This window comes from Eubalaena glacialis, chromosome 11 (assembly GCF_028564815.1).
Source record: "Eubalaena glacialis isolate mEubGla1 chromosome 11, mEubGla1.1.hap2.+ XY, whole genome shotgun sequence".
In the NCBI taxonomy this organism is placed as follows: domain Eukaryota; kingdom Metazoa; phylum Chordata; class Mammalia; order Artiodactyla; family Balaenidae; genus Eubalaena; species Eubalaena glacialis.
The window spans coordinates 59,130,695-59,152,796 of NC_083726.1; the positions used below are offsets into that span (position 1 = coordinate 59,130,695).

Sequence of the window (22,102 nt, forward strand, 5' to 3'; positions counted from 1 at the left end):
AGGTGCAGGGAAGAGGAAAATCCCAAGGGCGTGAGTGTGTGTGTCCCCTTGGCTTGTAGGTCAGCTGGGCTCGGGATGTGTCCCTCAATCTGCCCTTCGGGCATTCTCTGCTGGTGCTGCCGCAAGGACTTTGTCCCCAAGTCCGGGAAGGGCGCTCTGGGTCCCACCCGCCTGTGTCTTGGGCAGGGCTCTTTTCTCTCGTGTCTTCCCGCAGGGCCAAGTGTCTTCGTCCTTCCTGGCCGTTGCTTTTTCTCTCCAGGGTCTCAGGCACTCCTGCGTTTCCTGGGCTGAGGGGCTGGGTGTCTCACCGTTCAGTTTCCCAACGTCACGCATGTGCCTCCTGCCAGTGGTAACAGGTGTGAGTGAGCTCTTCACACACCTGCGCTTCGCGTGTCTCTTCGCTTTCAAAGTTTCTTAATAGTGAATGCTTTAAAAAATAAGTCACAAAAAGGAAGTTTCCCCAGAATGGAAAACAAAAGGGGAAGTGCTGCTGTAATTGGGAGCACAAGGGATCCCCCAGAGGGAGCCCCACTTCAGCATCACTGCCTTAACCATGGCCTATCCCCCTGTCTGTTTTCCCTGGAGGCAGATGTCACAAAGCATTTGTAAGTTGCTTCAGGTGCAAGAACACCGCCCACTCAGGACTTACCCCCATTATCCTTTCCAGACTGGCCACACACTAGGCCAGTCTGAGGAGCCAGCCGGGACCAGGTGGTGGAGCAGCAGCTTGGTGTTCTGACCGCCTAGCATCCTTCTCTAGCATTGTGATGCCACCTCCCCTCCTTGTCCCAAGGTTGTGAGGCCTTGTCTTTCCCTTTGGTATCACATGAGTAGAACAGGGTCCCCCAAGCCCATGTGATCATTTCCCAGGCATCATTCCCTGGTGCCTGTGGGATCCTGCTTCATGCAGGTAGGGGAAGAGGGCTCCAGGGCTGGCCAGGAGCGACACCTCCTGAAGGAAAATGGGAGCTTCTGATTCTAAGGCCCTGGCCTAGGCCTCTATCCTAATATTGCAGGAGGGGCCTCTCTCCCAAGCCCCATCCTAAGGGTTAGCCCTTGGGCCAAATCTGCCATGGGGTCCAGCTATGCTTTTCTGACTAAATAAGCAATAAGAGGCTCTAAGCTGATCCAGTTCCAAGGACCCTTTCTGCCCTGCTTTGGGTCTCCTTGCCTCCGGGTGAAGGAAGAGCTGGTGCCACCCGCTTTCCTATCAGGCTTGTCCAAGTGTTCTGAGGGACTCGTGACCAGAGCCCAGGATGGCTTGGTGGGAGTGTCCCCGCTGCTTCTGCATGAAGCCCGGCTCCATAGGCCTCGTTCTCGCCAGAACCCTGCCCTGCCCCCATGCAGTTCCTCACCGGAAATGCCACACCCCCACTCACCCTCTCCTCCCTTCCCTGGAGAGGCAGCTCAGCCAAATAAGTCTAAGCAGGGTCCATCGGTGTGGACCAGAGCCAGCCTGGAGTCATTATGCACCTTCTGGTCTCCAGTTTCACAGTGTGTTAGGTGCAAGAGATGACTGCAAGACTTGCTCCTTAGAGGAATCAGGCCAGACTCAGTTTTGGAGGAGGGCAAGATTGAGAGGGAGCCAGTTCACCCCAGGATCTGTTCCGGGGTTTCCTACCAGCCCTTCCTGTTTGAGGCTGGTCTTCGGGAAGCAATAGGCCACCAGGCCTGGTCGACCCCAGTTCACGCAGTGCCAGGAATCTGCCCACCTGCCAGGTTCAGTTCTTTAAGGTGCCTCTTCAGGGACACAGTGTGTCTCTCTGATTGGGCTTCTAAATCAAAAGCCTGATGTTCGTGTCCCTCTCATAGGGGGAGCTTTGGACACAGGACCGGTTTGGAAAGGGTCAGGTAAGAGTTTCCACTCTGCACATTGTAGAGGGGACACTCTGTAGGTCCATGGGTCCCTTACTATAGCGAGGTTGAGTAAATTTACCTTCAGTTAACCTGGGACCTTCTGTTTAATTCCCTCCTGCCTCCCAAAGAGTTTGACCATTTTATAAATTCACCTCTGTTAACAGTGGCCCACAAACTTCTCTGTGCTAAAAGCATGGGAAGTCTAAAGGCAGTCATTCCCTGGGAAATGGATCCCGTTCTATTTTGATACCCCTACCCTGTTCATGAGGCCTCATTCAGTAAGGCAACCCCCCCTGTAAGGCTGTCCTATATCCCATGTCCCAGACAGGTCAAGCGTCTCCGGAAAGTAAGCCTGTTTTCCCCTTCAGGTCTTCAGTCGGTTACTTGCCACTACTGTCTCTCAGTCGCCTTTTTTGTAAAATGGGGTTTTAGTTTTGTCCTTTTATTTTAATACTGGTAAATACTTGCATTCAAGCAGGGGAGGGAAGGCAGGGGTCTGGCTCCCTGCCCCATTCCTTTACTGCTGTGGGGCTTGCCCCTGGAGCAGACCCTCCTCTTTGCGCCCCGTGAGCTTCTTTGCTTGTAGTATCTCAGATTTTACATGTTCCATGTCGTGCCACGTAACCCCCTTCAAGATACCGTTTGGAGGGTGGGGGAGATCTGCTTCCCACTGTGACTGGGCTGTGGGGTTCTGACTACCTTGCTTACAGGTTCATGGTTTGATAAACTTGTTGTATTCAAAAACTTGAAATGTAGGATGCCATTAAGTGTCTGTTTATATTTTTGGAATATTTGTACTACTTACAATTAATGAATAAAAGTGGGTTTAAAAAACCCATCCGTGAATGGGCACTGCCTCCTGACCCTCCTGTTGTTCATTCGGGCACTTACCCCCCTTCTTCCCTTAAAACGCCTCTGTCATGACGAGGCTGGGGCGCCCAAGCCGGGGGACCAGCCGTGCACTCACTCAGCACAGGGATTTTGCTCAAGGTTACAGAAGTCGGGCTACATTAGCTCTTCCCTGGCCCCCATGTGGAATGAACCGCATTGCCATCCAGGTGCTTAATAAGCATATGCTTGGTGTCCTGTTGACTTCTGGGGAGGAACCAGAAGCCCCAAGGGATTTAGAGTCTTCCTTCTGTGCCCCTTACTGATTTCCCCAAACTAGGAGCCTTGAAACGCAGAGCCCAGCGTGGTTCTTGGCACATAGTAGGCACTCAGATATTGACTGGACTGATATATGACCCCGAGGGAGACCCCAAGGGGCAAAACAGGATGACCTAATAACTCACTCCAGGCCCTTCTCCCAGACTTACCCTCTGAGAAATGCCCAGGAGCTTCTCGAGAGGCACTTGCCAGCCTGGACATCCCAAGCGCTCGGAGGGTGGGGGGGGGCAGCCCCAGCCCCTGCTTCTTGTCATCAGTGTAATGCATTCATATCTACAATATGGCAAATTTCATATCCTCCCACCCTCTTTCCTGCATTATTGATGGGCTGTGCACTTTTAAAAAATCAATTAGATCAGGGCGTGGAGCTGGAGTTAAAAGAAGCCTTTAAAAGTCTGCTCTTGTTTTTGCTGTTTTGAATAGGAACAGATACAGCTTTCTCTCTGGTTTGAATAAGTCAAGCCCAGGGCTAGGTTGGCTGTGATTGGCCAGGACTAGGAAAATGCGGTTAGGATGCAAACGCAAGCAAATATAACCCAGTGTATGTGCAGCCATTACTAAGGTAAGGCAGCAGGACCTGGAACCTCCAGCATTGGGTGGTTCCTCAACAGTGCTGACCCGCCAGAAAACTGGGAAGACCGCTGAGAGAGAAGGCAAGGTAAGTTCTATTTGGTTTATGGATGCACGTCAATAGAGCAATTTTACTTGAACTAGAAAGAAACAAAAGAGAGAGGAGATTAAAATTTCCTTGGCTTTGTGTTCTCGGATGAGGCTTTTAAAGGGTTGGACCAGGAGTTTGTGACCAGTTTTGCAAACTTCCTGCTGAGAAGTCGAGGTGCTTTTTAGAGACCACAAAACATAGGGCACACTTTCAAAAGCTTGGAAAGATTCACCCATCTCAAAGAGATGGTATGGGGCAAGGCAGAAATTTAAACCAGCTTCCTCTGGGGTCTGTTCCTAGGAGTATTGGTAAGAATTAAGGGCCACCAGCTTTTAAGCTGGGATTTCAAAACTGCACCCCGCCCAGCGGTTTGTGCAGTGGTCTCAAAGGGTGCTGAGTTGATAAATCAGGACTTGAGGAGGAGGGAGGGAGAGACTGAGCTTTGGGGGACTTTGCTCAGTCCCCCAGTCACATTTTCTGGGTGTTCCAGTATGGCAAAGTCCCTGCTTTGAGCATGTCTTCTCCTGCATTTCAGGGACCCTGGTCCAGTGAGCATTTTGATTGCTAAGTCCCTGCTGGAAAATGGGACTGCTTTTGGCCTCTGGACTCACAGTTCTAATTAGTGCCAGCTGGTTTGACTTTTACCAGGTTTACTCTTAACCTCTCTCCAAGGAATGAATTCCTTGTCCCCTTCCCCTAGTTGGGTCACAGCATTTGCCTTTAATGACTGAAATCTAGGGTCTGAAGAAAACCTGAACAAATATTTCCTGGCAATTCTAAGCAGCACAGGGTGGGGCAGTGCCAATTATCAAATTAAATCCTTAAACACTGGCAGCTCCGCATCACTGCTCTGCTTTAGTCCTGCTGTAGCAGTAGACAAAGAGAGTTTTTTGTTTGTCTTTTGTTTTGTTTTTTTGCCAACGTCCATACTAGATAATGGCACATACTCTCCAAACCTGGGTTCATCCGCCAAGGCTTAAGAAAAGAATGGCCAGACATGCTCCTCTTAACAAGCACAATATGCCTCCAAATAGCAAAACCCCAGATAGTCCTTTCTGGGTGGGGTTGTTTTTTCTTTTGTTTCTTTTTCTTTATCCTGTGTAACTTCGTCAGGCCCGTCCTTTTTCCTTTGCCTCTTGGGAGCGTTCATCAGTGATGTGTATCAATCAGATTGCAAGCCCCTTGAGAGCAAGAACCAGGCAGGAATTTTCATTATTTAAAGACTGTGTGGCCATGGACATGTGTAGGTGCTTGATAACCCTAGACACACTTCGAACAGAGATGGTACGCAGTCCACACTTCTCTTTACCTCTTCCTCCCTCTCCCCACCCTGTCTGTGGGCGGCCACAGAACCACTGTCTGGGTCTGTGTGGGAGGGGTCGGGGGGTGGGGGGAGGATCTGCCCGCAGGCCACGCCTACCTGCCCCTGCTGGCACCCTGAACTCTTTGTCCCAGGCCCAGCCCTGCCATTTTACTTTCCCTTTTCTTCTGTGAGGTACAGGGAATATATTAGTCATGTGACAGAAGCAGAATGGGTTGTCTGAGTTTTAGGATAGTTTACTTAAAAAAGTCTGGGAAGTAAAAGATCAAATTGTTGACTGTGGAGAGGACCTGGCAAGCAGGGAGTCTGGGAGAGTTAGAGGGATTGGGAATGAAAGAAGGAAACCCAGTTTGGAAACACTTATTCCGACATAAGCTTTTCAATCCCATGTGCCACTGAATTTAGGTAAGTTAGGAAGGGCTGCAGTACATCACAGAAACTAGAAAAGAGCACAGATTTTAAGATCAGGTATGGATTTCATTCTAGTGATATTGAGTAAATTATTTAACCTCTCTGAACCTCAATTTTCCCACAATGTAAGACAAAGTATACTCAGCTTATGAGAATTAAATGAGAGAACATAAAGTCAACCAACACAGGGCTTAGCATATTTGTCACCCCTTCAGTAAATAATCATGGCTGTGTTATCAGAGCTCTTAACAAGGAAAGTGGCAAGTGGGAAGCAGAATTTCCGGTGGGGATCCCTGGGCCAGCCAGCCTTACGACATGAACTTGGACAAGTCATTTTCCGCATCACTGTGAGTGCAGGGATGCACCACAAGGACATGGCAGGATGGCTGACAAGAGATTGGGAAGTGACTTAGGAGGAAAGCTAGCCGGATGACTGCTGTGGGAGGCGTCATCTCTGTGCTTGCTCTGTGATGTTTCAGTCCCAGGAAGACAAGCGCCATGTCTCTGAGCAGTGCTTTTCAGGCTGTGGACAACGACCCTGGGATCATCACCTGGAGAATAGAGGTGAGCTGGGCTGGATGGGAGCAGGAGACTCTGGTCTGCTGAAGGCCCTCCACACGCCTTGGTCTCCTGTCTGTGGTTCAACAACAGTGAGAGGCAGCTCCAAAGGGCACGTTTTCCGATCCTTGACCCCTCCTGGGTGCTCAGAGCAGGCGGGTGACAGGTGGAGGAAATGTTCTTGGCCTTGGAGAGCAGGGCTCCAAGCAAAAATAGGCTTGCCTTTTATCCAGCCATCTGCGTTTCTAGTAAATGCCCTGGAGAGATGGGTGGGGCCCAGGCCCACCCACAGAGCCCCTAGACACCTGGCCGCTTCTGTCAGGACAATGGAACCTGTCTTCCACGGGGCACTCTGGCTCCTGCAAGGTGGTAGGAAGATTTGGCGGGTACAGGACAGATCGGTGCCCTGCTCATCCCTTCTCCCACTCGGGCTTGAGCCCCTCTGGCTGACCTCGAGCTCTAGCGGTCTATAGTTGGGAACCGCCCTGGCCTGGCAGCCTCACCCCACCTCCCTGCTCTGAGCCCAGTGAGTGGCTCTGCTGCAGAAAACGCAGAGGTGATGTGCCCCACCTCACCATCCTCTACCACGAGGGGAGTCACAGCCCCCCAGCAAGCAGCTCAGAGCTTGTGAGAGCCCAGGTCACTCCCACTGTTTTAAGGCTCCCGGTTTATTTAAAAACTAATAGGTACTAAAAGAGTTACGCAAATTGTGGGATATTTAACATTTTTACATTTAACACACATATTTTACACAGAATACACAAACATGACTGCAGGTTTACCTACTTGGAGATAGTGATGAAAGTCCACATCTGAGGCCATGGGAATGGCTCTCCTGGGACGAGCCAGACATGCAGGTGACAGGTGCATCAGGGCTCCAACCCAGACTCCAAATACAGAGCCCTCGGCAGGGAGCCTGCACACGGCTGGCACTCCCCCCTCAGAGCCTCACAGAATCCTGGCTCCCCCCGTTCTCTCAGAACTTGGCCAGCTCTGGGTGGTCAGAGTCAGCGCTGGAGGCACTCTGGTGCAGCGGCTCAGAGATGGGCTTTTACTTGAGGGCTTACACCCAACTCTACAAAGGACTGAGGCAGCTCACAGGCTGTAGCAAGATGAGGCCAAGCAGGCGGTGCGAGGAGGATGGGGTGAGGACAGGCACCCGGATCCAGACCCAGGGCTGGGCAGGTGGAGTTCAGCAGAAGCCAGAGGGGTGGCCGCGCTAATCCTGTGGCTGGCCGCCATGCCCCATGGGGACATCTCCCTCCTCTCCCCTGCCGCCCGTGTCAATGACGGCGTGCAGGGGGAGGCCTGGGGGGGGTCGGGGGAGGAGGGAGAGAATGCAGCCTATATACACCCCTTGTCCTTCCAGAAAATGGAGCTGGCGCTGGTGCCCCTGAATGCCCACGGCACCTTCTATGAGGGAGACTGCTACCTCATCCTCTCGGTGAGCACCATGCCCCCCATTCCCATGAGCTGCTCCCCTGAGAGCCAGCTCTGGGGCCCCACTGGGAGATCGGCCCATGAGGTTAATCTGGTATCCATCTTGATTCTTCCTCGCTGTTATATAGAACAGGCCTCCACTTTGACTATCAAAGGGTTTCTTAGGCCAGGGTTTTAAATTTTGCATCAGAGGGTGTGGGTGTGGCCCTCAGTCTGAACCTCCGCCAGTAGCCTACAGCAGCACTTCTCCCTCCGGGACCCAGACCCCAGATGACAGTGCTGTGAAGGAAGGCCAGGTGGATACAAGGCCATCTCTGGCCTCAAAGTACTCATCTAGTGGAGGAAACAATCTCCCACGTGGACAGTACTGACAGAGCCATGCAGATGGACAGCAGCACTGTGCCAGATGTGCAAGCGCAGGGGTGCGAAGCAGCAGCAAGAAAAGCCTGCAGTCCAACCCGGAAAAGATCCCCATTGGCCTCTGTTTATTTTGAGAACAATAAGCTGTCAACATTCCCCAAATGTGGGGAGGGATTTGGGCTGCCAGGGCTTGAGCCACAGAGGAGGTCTGCACCCGGGCCACTGCAGGGAGGGAGGGGCCCCAAGCCTGCCAAGGGCAGGACACAAGTCACCGTAGGCCACGTTCTTCCCACGCCAGAAAGGCCAGCAGCGAAGGGGAGGCGAGCTGGCCCCTGACCTGATCTCTCTGACTACATCCCAGACCCGGAGAGTGGGCAGCATCCTCTCCCAGGACATCCACTTCTGGATTGGGAAGGACTCCTCGCAGGATGAGAAGAGCTGCGTAGCCATCTACACTACGCAGCTGGATGACTACTTGGGGGGCAGCCCCGTGCAGCACCGGGAGGTCCAGTGCCACGAGTCCGACACCTTCCGCGGCTACTTCAAGCAGGGCATCATGTGAGTAGCTATGCACAGAGCAAGGACGTAACCGCAGTTTACCAAAGACGAAACCAAAAGGGCCAAAACGTATATGAAGAAAGTCATCAGAGAAATGCAAATCCAAACAAAGCCATCATTTCCACCTACTAGAGCAGCGTAAATTAGAGAGCTGAGAGGCGCCAAGTGTCGTCGAAGCTCTGGGGAGACAGGTGCCCTGCTGGTGCAAGTGAGGACTGGCCCAGCATTCCAGAGAGTAGTCTGCTGCCACTGGGGCAGATCTCACCCCCCGGGGTGTGACCCAAAGGAGCGCTCACGTTCCCAGGTCCACAAGGGCACATGAACCAGAACGTTCACATTAGTGGTGGTGGGAAGCTGCAGGCAATGTGGACAGGAAAAACACTCCGCGACACGGCGGAGTACCATGCCACAGCTGGAAGCAACAGATTAGAGGCACATCTGACATGTGGACAGACCTTAAAAACACAGGGCTTAGGGAGCACAGGTAGAAACAGGCTTGAAATATAGAACAGAATGCCAATGTCTGTTTTTAAAAAAATACATAAACTCAAAACAACAGGCCACATTTTACCAGAAAGAAAATAAAAAGACAGATGTTAAACTGTTAGAATGGATGCCTATGGAGGAGAGAGAAAGGGGGGTAGGGTATGCAGATAAAAGGGAACACACAAATACTTACTACAAGAGAGGGGTCTCATAAAGGCCAATGGTGAAAACCTTCCATGAACTGAGGAGCTTGATTACCTCAAAACTTTGCACTTGAGATTGAAAAGAAAAAGGAATTCCAGTGAGCTTGAGAGTTCTGAGGCTGGTCCAAGGCCAGCTTCTTGCAGGTCAGCAGTCCCCACTGAGGACCTACTGGGCACAGAGCACCACAGTGAGTCACCAGGGAACCCTCTGCTCCCCGTGGCTTTCTGCGTGCCCGTCACATGTGGGACGCCTCGGGGAGGCTGGGCTGGGGTGAGGGCCAGGGGCGGGAGAGCAGATTCCTGGAGTGAGTTGGTTTTAAGGCCACGGTGTCATTAATGTTTCTGCTCCTGCCTGACTTGTGCCCCTCTCCCCATCACATGCGACATTCACACAGTTTCTAGAACGAAACAAAACAAGTTCTTCTGTGCTCTGGGGACTTCATCAGTGATGCACCCTCTGTCTGGAGAACTAGTCCTCTGGTGGTTGGTTCCTACTCTTAATATCCCAGCTCAAATATCAGTCCTTCGGAGAAGACTGCCCTGAACATGCTGTCCAAAAGCCCACCGCTGAGTGCACCTCTGTGGCAGTGGTGACCAGCATCTATGTTTACCTGGCTCATTTACTGTCGTCACCCGCGTGGGCAGAGGTTGCATCTGTGTGACCCACAACTGTGTCCCCAGTACCTAGCACATAGCAGGTGCTCAATAAATAACGGATGTTCCCTCAGCTACAAGAAGGGGGGTGTGGCCTCTGGGATGAAGCACGTGGAGACCAATACCTACGACGTGAAGCGGCTGCTGCACGTGAAGGGGAAGAGAAACATCAGGGCCACCGAGGTAAGTCCTGCCCCTTGTCTGTCCTGGGCCCAGGGCCTCTCCGCCTAGCACCTAAGAACTCCTCCTACATAATGTCTACCTCCCCTGCAGGTGGAAATGAGCTGGGACAGTTTTAACCGAGGTGATGTCTTCCTGCTGGACCTTGGGAAGGTCATCATCCAGTGGAATGGCCCAGAGAGCAGCAGCAGGGAGCGTCTGAAGGTGTGGCCTGTTCTGTTGCTCCCTCCTCTCCCCCGGGGCCTCAGGGGCTCGCACTCCCTCAGCTGCCCTTTCCTTCTTCTTTCCTCGTTGGCTCTTTCCTGCCCTTCAAGCCAGACCCCTGCCTTTGAGCAGCATCTGTTTCAGAGACAGGCCACGTGTGCGAGCCCGCGACGCAGCCTGGGGTCCTCAGCATCAGGGTAACTCCTGTGTCTGGGATCCAGGCTGCTCCTTTGGGAGCTGAGTGCTTCCTCGGGCTTCTTTACAGGCTATGCTTCTGGCAAAGGATATTCGGGACAGGGAGCGAGGGTGCCGTGCTGAAATAGGAGTGATCGAGGGAGACAAGGAGGCGGCCAGTCCAGAGCTGATGAAGGTCCTTCAGGACACCCTCGGCCGGCACTCCATTATCAAGCCTGCGGTCCCTGATGAGATCATAGATCAGCAGCAGAAATCAAATATCACGCTGTATCAGTGAGTAGCCAAGCCTGGCTGCTGGTTGGAAGCTGGGGTAGGGGGAAGGTGTCCCCCCGGAAAACCAGCACTTCTGCTTGGCTCCTCGTTTGGGGTGCAGGTGACTGGCTTTCTTTCAGTCTTTTTCAAATGCAACTTCTATAAGGAGCTCGGTGTTCCCTGAGCAGCTACCATCTGCTCTTGTTAGCAACTCTTCCTGGTCTCTGGGGGAGACCATTCCTTTGCTCAGATCTATACGTGCCTAGAGATGTGGACAGGATAACGTTCGGGAGAACAGAGTGCATCACATTCCTGTCTGCATTCAAGCCATGCCTGTCGCAAGAAGTCGAACTCTACCCAGAAACTCCATTCTAAGACAAAGCCATGAAATATCAGATTGACTACACGATGCTTTGTAGAAGAGAAGGTACAGGCTAACCTCTCCCCTTCTCTAGTGTCTCAGACTCAGCTGGGCAGCTGGCGGTCACAGAGGTAGCAACGAGGCCTCTGGTCCAGGGCTTACTGAACCATGATGTAAGTAGAGCTTGGGTGGGCTTGGCTTGGGGTAGCCAGACCTGGCTTCAGAGGCAGACCCTAGGGAAAGGCCTTCCTCATGGTCTTGGGCAGGAGTAACCACTTTTATCCCTGACCATCTGCTTCAGGACTGCTACATCCTGGACCAAAGTGGAACCAAGATCTATGTGTGGAAAGGAAGAGGAGCCACAAAGGTTGAGAAACAGATGGCCATGTCTAAAGCTCTGGTAGGAGCTATGGATGTGCAATATTGTCCAAAATATTCTGTCCATAACACATCAGATGTGCTCAGAGAGCCATATTAGGCACCAGAGCATAGAACATCGCAGTTACATACATGACTTCAAAGTCAGACAGACAAACTGGGATTCAAATCCAGGTTTAATGCCATCTCCTGGGGTTGTTGTGAGGATTAAGTAACATTTATAAAGCACTCAGAACAATACCTGGCACACACAGCTGCTCAGTAAAAGGTGGCTGTTATTATTGAAGGAGATATCACATATCAAGGTCAATGGCCCTGTCCTCAAGGAGCTTATGACATTGTGCAGACCCATGCAGATGAACCAGGCAGGATGCACTTACAAAGCAAGAAAGGGGCAAATGAAGGTGATACAAAGTCAGTAGAGTACAGGAGTGCTGAAGGAACACAGAATAGAGGATCTTACAAAAAACAAAAAATCAGTAATAATCAGGACAGGCCAATGAAGAGATGCCAAAATGTTCCGCTCAGTCCTTTCCTTGAGGGCAGGTAACTTGGTCCCTAGACAGAAGTGAGTTAGAATTTGACTCTGACTCCCAGAAGGGAACAATCCTACCAACTGGCTTCACAGGGGTGAATCACCAGCCAAGTCAAGAGCCCAGTGCAGTCCCTGACTGACCTGTCCTTCGGGGGGGGGGGGGGCACCTGCAGAACTTCATCAAGATGAAGGGCTACCCCAGCAGTACCAACGTGGAGACCGTCAGTGACGGTGCCGAGTCAGCCATGTTCAAGCAGCTGTTCCAGAAGTGGTCAGTGAAGGAACAGACCGTTGGTCTGGGGAAAACGTTCAGCATTGGTAAAATCGGTAAGATTGCCCCCAGATCGTGTTCTCACTGCCGGGACTCTTTAGAAAGGCAGGCACAGGTGCTTGTCGCTCACTTGGCTTCTCCCAACCCCTTCCGTGCAGTTAACGTTTTCCAGGATAAATTTGATGTGACTCTGCTGCACACCAAACCAGAGGTGGCAGCCCAGGAAAGAATGGTCGACGACGGCAACGGCAACGTTGAGGTAAGCCCAGTGACCCACATCCCAGGGCAGGCGGCAGCACTGGCCCTCCTGGCTGCTCTGCTGTACAGAAGGGGCACGTGATTCCGTGTCTGCTTTGCTTTCCTTTCCACCTCTGGCACCTCAGGACTATTCAAAGAGGTGTCCGAGTCTGCAGGGTTTTCCCACAATTCTTCACGGAAGTGAAAGGTAGATACTCCAGTGTGCTATCAATAACTCACCTGGCAGACATATTCAAATCATCTCTGAGCCATGATGGGGATGCATCTGACCAGGGACGATCCAGTTCTTGGGATTCAAATCATGCAAATGTGATAAGCCCTCACCACTGGAAAGAAGCACCAGAGGGGGAAGGTGTACTTTGAATGGACGTTAGTGCCTCACCCACCTGGATTCTCTGCTAAGCATGGCCCAGTTCCCTCCAGGTAGCTGTTTCTTCACAGGACTCCCATCTCTGGGGAATTGTGTCTCCTTCTATGCCTAGGTCTGGAGAATTGAAAACCTGGAGCTGGTCCCCGTGGAGCATCAGTGGTATGGCTTCTTTTATGGGGGAGACTGCTATCTGGTTCTCTATACGTACGAGATGCACGGGAAGCCGCACTACATCTTGTACATCTGGCAGGTAGGCCTGGGGCAGGCTCTCAGCTTTGGATCCTGGCGCCTCCTCTGGCCACTGAGCTAGGGCCGGGGGTAGCAGGGACCCATCGCACCCGCTCACCACTGCAGGGCCGCCACGCCTCACAGGATGAGCTGGCAGCCTCGGCATACCAGGCGGTGGAGGTGGACCGGCAGTTTGATGGGGCCGCTGTGCAGGTTCGGGTTACCATGGGGAAGGAGCCACGCCACTTCATGGCCGTCTTCAAAGGAAAGCTGGTTATCTTCGAGGTGAGAGCCCTCAGATAAAATTACAGCATAAGCAGAATGCTCAGAACCAGCAGGTCAGCAGGAGACTACAGCAGAGGAGAGGAGGGGTAGAGAGCAGGGCTTGGGGAAGACAGAGACAAGAAGGGGGTGAATCTAAGACACTGAAGTGAATCCCGACTGCCTGGGGCTTCAAGTCCAAACCACTTCCTAATTCATGTTCAAGGTCTTTTATAATCTGACCCATATTACCTGTGCAGGCGCATCACCCTCAGCTCCCTAGCCTACACACTCCACTCCCGTCAGGTGGGTGTCCTCATTAGACCTCACGTGTGCCATATCATTACCTGTCCACCTCCCCCAGAGAATGTGCCCCTTCAGATTCAAGTTCCATTTCTTCCATGAAGCCCTGGCTGAAGCACTACCAGGAATGTATAACGTCACATGTTTGATATACACAAGACTGTGGTCAAGTCCTAGTCTTGTCATTTATTAGCCAAGTTTCTACGCCTGTTTCCCCATCTGCACTGTGGGATAATAATACCTACTTCACAAAGTTATTATGAGGATCTATAAAATGATGTAGATAAGGCACCAGCAAAGAGCCTGGCATATAACCGAGGTCTCAGAATGAAAGCTAATACTATTGGTACCATAACTCCAGCTCACCTCAGCCTCTCCCCGTTAGCCTAGACGCTCCTTGAGGGCAAAGACGGTGTCAAACACATCCATGTTCTCCACAATGCTAGCCCAGTGCCCGGCGCACATGGTGCACCTTAGTTCCGGACTCTGCTTTTCTCTCTCTCTAGGGTGGGACTTCCAGGAAGGGAAATGCCGAGCCCAATCCTCCGGTAAGGCTCTTCCAGATTCAAGGAAATGACAAATCTAACACCAAAGCGGTGGAGGTTCCAGCTTTCACCTCCTCCCTAAACTCCAATGATGTCTTTCTGCTGCAGACCCAGACAGAGCACTACCTGTGGTATGGCAAGGTAGGATGGCTGGCCCAGTGGTCGTACCAGCCCCTCAGAGCCCAGCCCTGCACCAACCCTCCTGTCAGCAAGGGCAAAGGAACTCAAGAGTAGGCTGGAGCAGTCCTCAAAAAAAGGAACCTTTTCCTAAAGGATCTTCAAAGGGACTGACAATGTTCCCCACAATTAGGCCTCCAATTAGAAACTCACTAACACACTGCTTACATCCAGGAGACCCTCCATAAACCTCTAAACACATGGAGGCTGGATGCAGGCTGGATAAGTCAATCTTTCCACACCAGTTTGGTGGACTGTAACAGGATGGCCATGAACACTGAACAAAAACACTAAAAATGTGATTTTTGTCAATTTAGATTGCATCTGCATTAAAAAGCACTAAAATTGTTTTGCAAAAGAGAATTGAACAGGAAAAGATGCTCAACATCGTTAGTCATTAGGGAAATGCAAATGAAAACCCCAATGAGATACCACTACACACCTATTAGAATGACTGAAAAAAATAAAGATAATATCAAGTGCTGGTGAGGATGCAGAGCAATAGGAATTCTCACACACTGCTGGTGGGAAAGCAAATACGGCCTTTGGAGAACAATTTGACAGTTTCTTATAAAACATACACTTACCATACGACCCAGCAACCCCATTCCTGGGTATGTACCCATGCGAAATAAAAAACTGTCTTCACACAAAAACCTGTACACAAATGTTTATAGCACCTTTATTTGTAATCACCAAAAACTGGAAGCAAACCAGCTGGAGGATGGATAAACAAACAGCGGTGCATCCACACAATGGGATACTACTCAGCTATGGAAAGGAACAAGCTGTTGATACCCACAACTGCAAGGATGAATCTCAAATGCATTATGCTAAGTGCACAGTGCACTAGCACAAAGGCTACATAGCGTATGATTCCATTTGTGACATGCTGGAAAAGGCAAAACTATCATGATGGAGAACAGATCAGTGGTTGCCAGAGGTTAAGGATTCAGGGAGGGTTGACTACAAAGGGGTAGGTAGCCCGAGGGAATTTTTTGCAGTGGTGACACGACTGCTCTGTTTTTGTTGTGGTGGTGGCAGCATGATTCTATGCATTCGTCAGGAGTCATAGAACTCTACGGCAAAAAGAGTGAATTTTCCTGTATATAATTTAAAAAATAAACTTAAATTTCCTCTTAAAAAATAGTCAAAAGTAGGTGCTAAAATTCCAACTGAAAGCAAAACAAAGGTGACTTGTCAATATCCACTGTGGGTTTCAGAGTTTAGTCTTGTCCTTTGCCACCACTGTTTTCCTCCATGCCCCCCGCCCCTTGCCCCCTGCCCCTCCCAGCACCAGAACAAACCTATCTATCTCCACGTGCTGAGGTACTGTGGCTTGGTAGATGATCCTGGCTGCACTGAGCTATTAGTCTCAGACACTTTTTTCCCACATCAACGTGCCTGTGTGCAACTAACATCTGCGTTCTCCCCACCCCACTCTCAGGGGTCTAGTGGGGATGAGCGGGCAATGGCTAAGGAGCTGGCCGGAATTCTCTGTGATGGCACCGAGAACACAGTGGCTGAGGGCCAGGAGCCAGCTGAGTTCTGGGACCTGCTGGGAGGAAAAACTCCCTATGCCAATGACAAAAGGTACAGGACCACAGCATCCCCCCTCTTGGCTCCCCCTGCCTACCAGACTTGTGAACTGCACATGATTTCTAAGCAGCTCAGTTCCTCTACTAACTGGACTGTATTGCAGACTACAGCAGGAAATCCTAGATGTCCAGTCCCGTCTCTTTGAATGTTCCAATAAGACTGGCCGGTTCATTGTCACTGAGATCACAGACTTCACCCAGGATGACCTGAACCCAGATGACGTGATGCTCCTGGATACCTGGGACCAGGTAAGACAGCCAGAGAGCTTGGAACAAATGACAAAGATCCTCAAGCTTTAGGCTATTTTTTATGTAGTACCTCTCCCCAACCCCCCAGATAAAGCCAGGGTAGCCCTGGACCATCCCCAAGTCAATCAAACATTTGTCAGTGGTGACCAAAGGAAGAACCTGCTTTTTGCCAGGGCTGGAGAGAATAGAATGTTGTTTAAAACTCACCATCCTGGGAATCTTCCCACTGTGCTTTAGGAAATCATGCCATCCTACCATCATGCACTCCATTCTCTCAGGACCAAGAGCAGCAGGCTCCACACCCAGGGATATGGGCCTTTTAGGGAACAAAGGGATACGAAAGCGTACCTTCAAGGCAGCCCCTCCACCACATCCCATTTTCTTCAATTCGGCTCAGCAAACATACTCAACACCTTGTCCGTTCTAATCACTGTGCTGGGTGTGGTGTCACCAAGGCCAAGGGCCTCATCCTACTCTCAGAGTTTACAGGCTGAGGGAGGGTGGAGGAGACCGGACATAGAAACATCATTTTAGTATGATGGAGGTACGTATGAGGTGCCATGGGAGCACAAATAAGGGGCACTCAACACAGTTTTGGGGCTCAGTGAAGACTTTCTGGAGGAGATGGCTCCCAGACTCAAAAGATAAACAGGCATTAATCAGGTAAAGAGGGCATTCAGGCAAAGGAAAACCAAGGCATGAATAGTCTAGTATACAGGGAACTACAAATAGTATCATCAGAGCATAAGACAGAGTTAAAACGCACCCTAGAGGTGCAGCTAAAGAAGTAGGGGTGGGCCTTACCTACCATGTCAAGGAGTTTGAAATTCATCGGGGAAAGCTACTGAAATTTAAGCAGGAGAGTGACATGGTCAGACTGTGCTTTAGATAGATCACTCTGGCGAGTGTAGGAGAGGAGGGATGGCTTGTGAGGAAAAAGAAGACTGTATGTTGGGAGACCAATCAGCAGACTACCGTCCTAGTCCAGTAAGAGCAGCTGCTGGCCCACACAGGAGCTGTGGAGTAGAGACAGAGGGATGGTGACAGATTGGACAAAAGCATAGGAGGTAAATTAGCTAAGTCCTGGTGTTATGGAAGGCATTTAGGATGACTCCCAGGTTATTGCCTTGGGTGACTGAATGGACACCACTCACCAAGAACCAAGACACAGATACAAATTTAGAAAAGAGCTACATTTTGGCGGTGTTATATTTGACGTGCTTGGAGTCAGCCAAGAGGAGGTGTTTTGCAGGAAGCTGGATTCAGGAAGCTAAAGTTCAGAGAGAGAGAGTTCAGGACTGGAGATGTAGATTTGGGAGATACATAAATCAAAATGAATCTGAGAAAAGCTTTACTCTGATGAGGCTGTGAACTGCTGACAGGGAAAGACAGGGCAGCACGTATGATCTAGTATTGGTACTTCGCCCTTGGTATGAGTGCAATAACAAATACTCAATCTCTACCACAACAGGTGTTCTTGTGGATTGGGGCTGAGGCCAATGCCACAGAGAAGGAGAGCGCTCTTGCTACCGCCCAGGAGTACCTGCACACTCACCCCAGCGGCCGAGACACCGGCACACCAATCCTGATCATTAAACAGGGGTTCGAGCCTCCCATATTCACAGGCTGGTTCTTGGCCTGGGACCCTCACATTTGGAGCGTAAGAACAGAGAGAACCGGGAAGATGTTCTTACTGCCAGGGCGCTCGGCACTAAGAGCTCAGTGGGATGGTGGGGTACTCAAGGGCTGAGTAAACCCAGGACCGCATCTCCCCCACTCCCTCGCCCCTCCCCGCTTTTTACTTTCCTTCTCTTTCGCGCCCACCAGGGCACTAAGTCCAGTTAGAGAATTCACAGCTTGCCTCAGGAACAAGCAGTGTGTGAAAAAGTAATAAAGTTTATAAAGTATATCCACACACATTACTTTTTGAGTTCTACATCCTAATAGCTAGGGAACACTGTTTCCTGTGTTAACAGATGAGGAATCTCAGAGGAGAAGTTATTTGTCTGAAGTCACAATTAACCAGTAGGAAGAAGCCAGGTTTACTGACTCCTAGTCAACTGCTCTTAGTATGAAGCATTGAGGGGCCACCAGCAAAGAATGCACACCATGTTTAAGTACCTTCCAACCCTGCATAGACCCAGAAGGGGGGATTTTCATTTTTGCTTATCCCTGAAATGTCTTCTGTCCCCTGGCTTTTTTGCTTCTCTCGAGGGTACAGACCAGGCCTGACATGTCCCTCCCCTATAAGCAGCATCTCATGCTGTATTTTCTATCTCTTCTTTTCAGGCAGGGAAATCATATGAACAGTTAAAAGAAGAGCTGGGAGACGCTGCTGCTATCACGAGAATCACTGCTGTGAGTTTCTTGGAGGAGCTATTCACAGGCAACCAGAGCCAGAGAGAAACAGCAAATGCTACAGATGCAACATGGCCAAAACCCTATCATGTCCTTCTTAGTATCACTCTGGTGGTCTATTTTGATATGAAGATTGTTTTAATCGGTAGAAATGCAGGTCTCAGAGCCAAGTTCCTTATTTTACTGCCTTCCAGAATTTAGAACAGACTTGCTGTTTAAAAAAACAACGAAAACAAAACCAAATTTTATTATTCAACTCTCTCCGTCATTCAGGACAAATTAAATTTACTGGTAGTATTTTTCAGAAATAATAAGCTTCTAACCCAAATGATAATGTTTATCAGTTTCTGACAGGGGCGTCCACAGAAACTCAGGCCATTACCCCTATTTTAATGGCCAAAAGAAGTGGAGCTTCTGGCCAGGAATCCAACAGCTCTTTAACATCAGGACAAGTACATGGCACCACTGTCCAAACCATCTGGCAGTTTTGTCCTTTGTGCTGTACAAACTCAGGATTTCAAAGCTAATGGCAATGTAGCATCCTTAAAAAATATTTAAAAGAAGTATGACTTCAATTTGAAGTCACTTGAAGGCTGGAAATGTAGAGCCCAAGTGAAAGTACCAATAGAAGGAATGTGATCACAGTATTTAAATGATGTTTAAGCAAAACATCTAGGCCAAACTGGCTATACAGGATTTACCTTAGACTTACTGAATCACCTTCCCAAGAAGGACCCTAAAATCTGAATATTTTAGATTCCCAGACGATTCTGACATGCAGCCAGTTTTGGGGACCATTGCTCTAAAGGATGATTATAAAGTATGAAGTGGTAAAAACCAAAATTTAAATATTATAAACACAGAACTTCAACTGCACAGACCTGAAGAGTCTTTTATCCAGTGTCTACATTCTTATCTTCCCTAGGATATGAGGGACACAACCCTCTCCCTGAATTCTGAGCCAAAATATTACCCCATAGAAGTTCTGTTGAAAAATCAGAGTCAGGAGTTGCCTGAGGATGTGAACCCTGCCAAAAAGGAGGTGAGCGGCTGCATCTGATGTAAGTGGAGCTCTCCATGAGTAAAGCACCATCTCAGCCTAGGACAGATCCGGAGCGCTGTAAGCACTCAATAGACATCTGAATCACCCAGGAGCTCAAGCCGAAAACCCAGGGCTCCTTCTCGCTTCTTTTTTCTCACCTCCCACATCAATCCATCAGCTAGCTTCCGTCTACTGCTCTCCATCTCTCTGCTGCCAGTATGGTCCAGCCATCATGGACCACTGCCATAGGCCCCCAACTGGTTTCCACCCCTGCCCTACAATCTGTTCCCCACATAACCACCAATGGGCTTCTACAACAGATGATACTTTTCTATTTAAAACACCTTGAATGGCTTCCCACTGCACTTAGAATCCAAAGTTCTTCTGATGGCCCCCAAGGCCCCAAACAATCCGGCCCCTGCCCACCTCTGATTTCATCTCACAGACCACTACCCTCTTCACTTACCGCCCTTCAGCCAGTGGCTGTTTTTCTGTTCCTCGAACGTGAGCCTTTATGCTTGCTATTGCTCCTGCCTGAAAACATTTTTCTCCCAGATCATCAGACAACCAGCTCCTCCTCACTATTTAGGTCTCAGCGGCAATGCCACCTCCCCAGGAAGGCCTCCCCTGACCACCCCGACACTGCCTCCCTCACCGCCTGTAGTCCCTTTATACTGGGTCACCGTCTATCTGCCCCGCTCCAGTGATACCCTCAAGAGCAAGGACCTTGTCTGTTTTGTTCACGCCCACATTCTCAGCTTTTCAGCATCTAGAATGGTGCCCAGCAGATCACAGGCATACCTTAAGTTTCAGCTGATTGAATTAACAGTCATGTTGAATGAACTAATTTATTTCCCCCTTGAAGGGGAAGGGCCTCTGGATTTTCCACAGTGTCTTATCTAACCAACTCTTAAGTATCTGGGCTGCAACTTTCTTGAAAACAGAGACCATATCTTAATAATTTTACTTGGACAGAAAATATTCATTAATCATTAATAAATAAATGTTAGGAGAATTTTATGCTCTAAGGTCCACCTGATCTTGCATTTGAAAATGTCTGGATAAAAAATGGCACATAAGGGCAGAAAGCAAGGAAAACCATCACTCGATTTAGTTCTCCATTCAGCCAAAGCCTAACGTTCAGAACTTGTACATAATATATAACCCATTTCTTGTCCTTCTGGCAAGACACTGGTGCCAGGTGGGGCTGTAAGCGAATCCAGCCAGGGCTTTCAGAGGCCAAGGTGGGACTCCACAAGCCAAAGAACTCTCCAATGAATAATTTAAGTCTATTAAAACCTTTCTGAATAATTCATTCTACTTCCCCTTTCAAGGAACTACCTGGGACTCTCTCTTGGCCCCATTTCCCCGACCCCGTTAGCACTGACAGGTACTAGGTCCTCCTTCTAACTAGAAACTTTGTCTTCTCTCTTAGAATTACCTCTCTGAACAGGACTTTGTTTCTGTGTTTGGCATCACAAGAGGGCAATTTGCTGCTCTGCCTGGCTGGAAACAGCTCCAGATGAAGAAAGAAAAGGGGCTTTTCTGAGGCAAGAAGGCATCTGCCTACTGCAAGACCCCAGAAGAAAGCAGATAGTGCCAGTACCAGGAAGGAATTTCTCTACTAATTTCTGCCTAACATCCAGCTACTTAATGTTGATACAGTAGGCTCTGCAAATCACAGCATGTTCTCCATTTTTCTCATCCCTGCGTTCCTTAGTTGTTATATACAAAATGTTAGCTGCCCACTTTTTAATTTTTGTGGCCTCAGCAGAAAGCACTAAAACTGCAGGGATCTGGAGAAGTCAAAAGTAAGAGAACAAAAAAACTAAGTTTAAAGTGTTTAATATTGGGGCAAGGGCCTAAGTTTGTTTTAAATCTTAAGATCGGTATTTCCTATTTAACCCACAAAACATTGAAGTTATTCACATATACACCCTGAAGTCAAAATCTAAATGCTCAGAACTGTATGTGCCAGAGATTTTTAAATTTTCAAATAAAGATACCTGTAAGAGCAAATGGGAGTTCTTTTCAGTTATTTTGGGTCTGCCCATTATGGTAACTATTTTGTTCTACTGGGAGAAATGTCTCAGTACTGGGCAAGTAAAGAGGCACTGTTGAGTGAGCTCTCTGGATAACTGGAAGCCCTGTTGACCTAAGAATGCCAAAATCTGCCTTACAGCTGTCCAGGAAACCTCAGTCCCCACCCATCCACACCCCACTATCCAGAGGAGAAACAGGGCCATGTGTTATTAATTTCAGTAATGAGGCCAGAATCAGTGTGTATACCACTGCAGAGAGCCTTCAAAGCACGCTACAGACATCAACAAATGAACCACATTTTCCAGACAACTCCAAGTTTGAGTCAACAATTCCAAAAGAATCCATGTGGCACAAGTAATGTAACTGGGGAAGTTCCAGGATAGAAGCATAGTCCAAAGCGTCACAAAGCGAAACCGAACAAGAGAGTTCTATGTCACAGGAGTAGGATGGAACAAGGTAGACATTTTAGGGACATCATAATAAATCCACGTTGAAGGCAGCAGCAGCACAGTTGGTGACGCCTGTTCTCCCAGACACTGTCAGTCACTTCAATGAGACCCACCTGTTGTTGTCTAAAACCTGTCACAAGTCAGGCACAAAAAAGGTAGACCCAGCATT

General features: G+C 49.5%; 1 protein-coding gene across 1 annotated transcript; it reads left to right on the forward strand.

Moving 5' to 3' along the window:
• The first annotated feature begins 7,347 nt into the window (after nt 1-7,347).
• On the forward strand, nt 7,348-21,183 carry AVIL (advillin). The gene is made up of 18 exons (XM_061204337.1): nt 7,348-7,419; nt 8,137-8,333; nt 9,751-9,859; nt 9,950-10,060; nt 10,326-10,528; nt 10,963-11,041; nt 11,170-11,268; nt 11,955-12,108; nt 12,211-12,311; nt 12,793-12,930; nt 13,035-13,193; nt 13,979-14,158; nt 15,642-15,787; nt 15,897-16,041; nt 17,513-17,701; nt 18,331-18,399; nt 19,325-19,441; nt 20,877-21,183. Exons 1-18 carry the CDS (start codon nt 7,348-7,350, stop codon nt 20,988-20,990), a joined length of 2,382 nt encoding a protein of 793 aa, XP_061060320.1. The 3' UTR covers nt 20,991-21,183.
• Nucleotides 21,184-22,102: the final 919 nt, after the last annotated feature.

Excerpts from the sequence above, each read along its gene's own strand:
- AVIL (XM_061204337.1), top strand. The coding sequence starts at position 7,348 with ATGGAGCTGGCGCTGGTGCCCCTGAATGCCCACGGCACCTTCTATGAG. Across the intron at positions 9,860-9,949 it reads GAAACATCAGGGCCACCGAG|GTGGAAATGAGCTGGGACAG; the intron begins GTAAGTCCTGCC and ends CCTCCCCTGCAG. Across the intron at positions 16,042-17,512 it reads TCCTGGATACCTGGGACCAG|GTGTTCTTGTGGATTGGGGC; the intron begins GTAAGACAGCCA and ends CTACCACAACAG.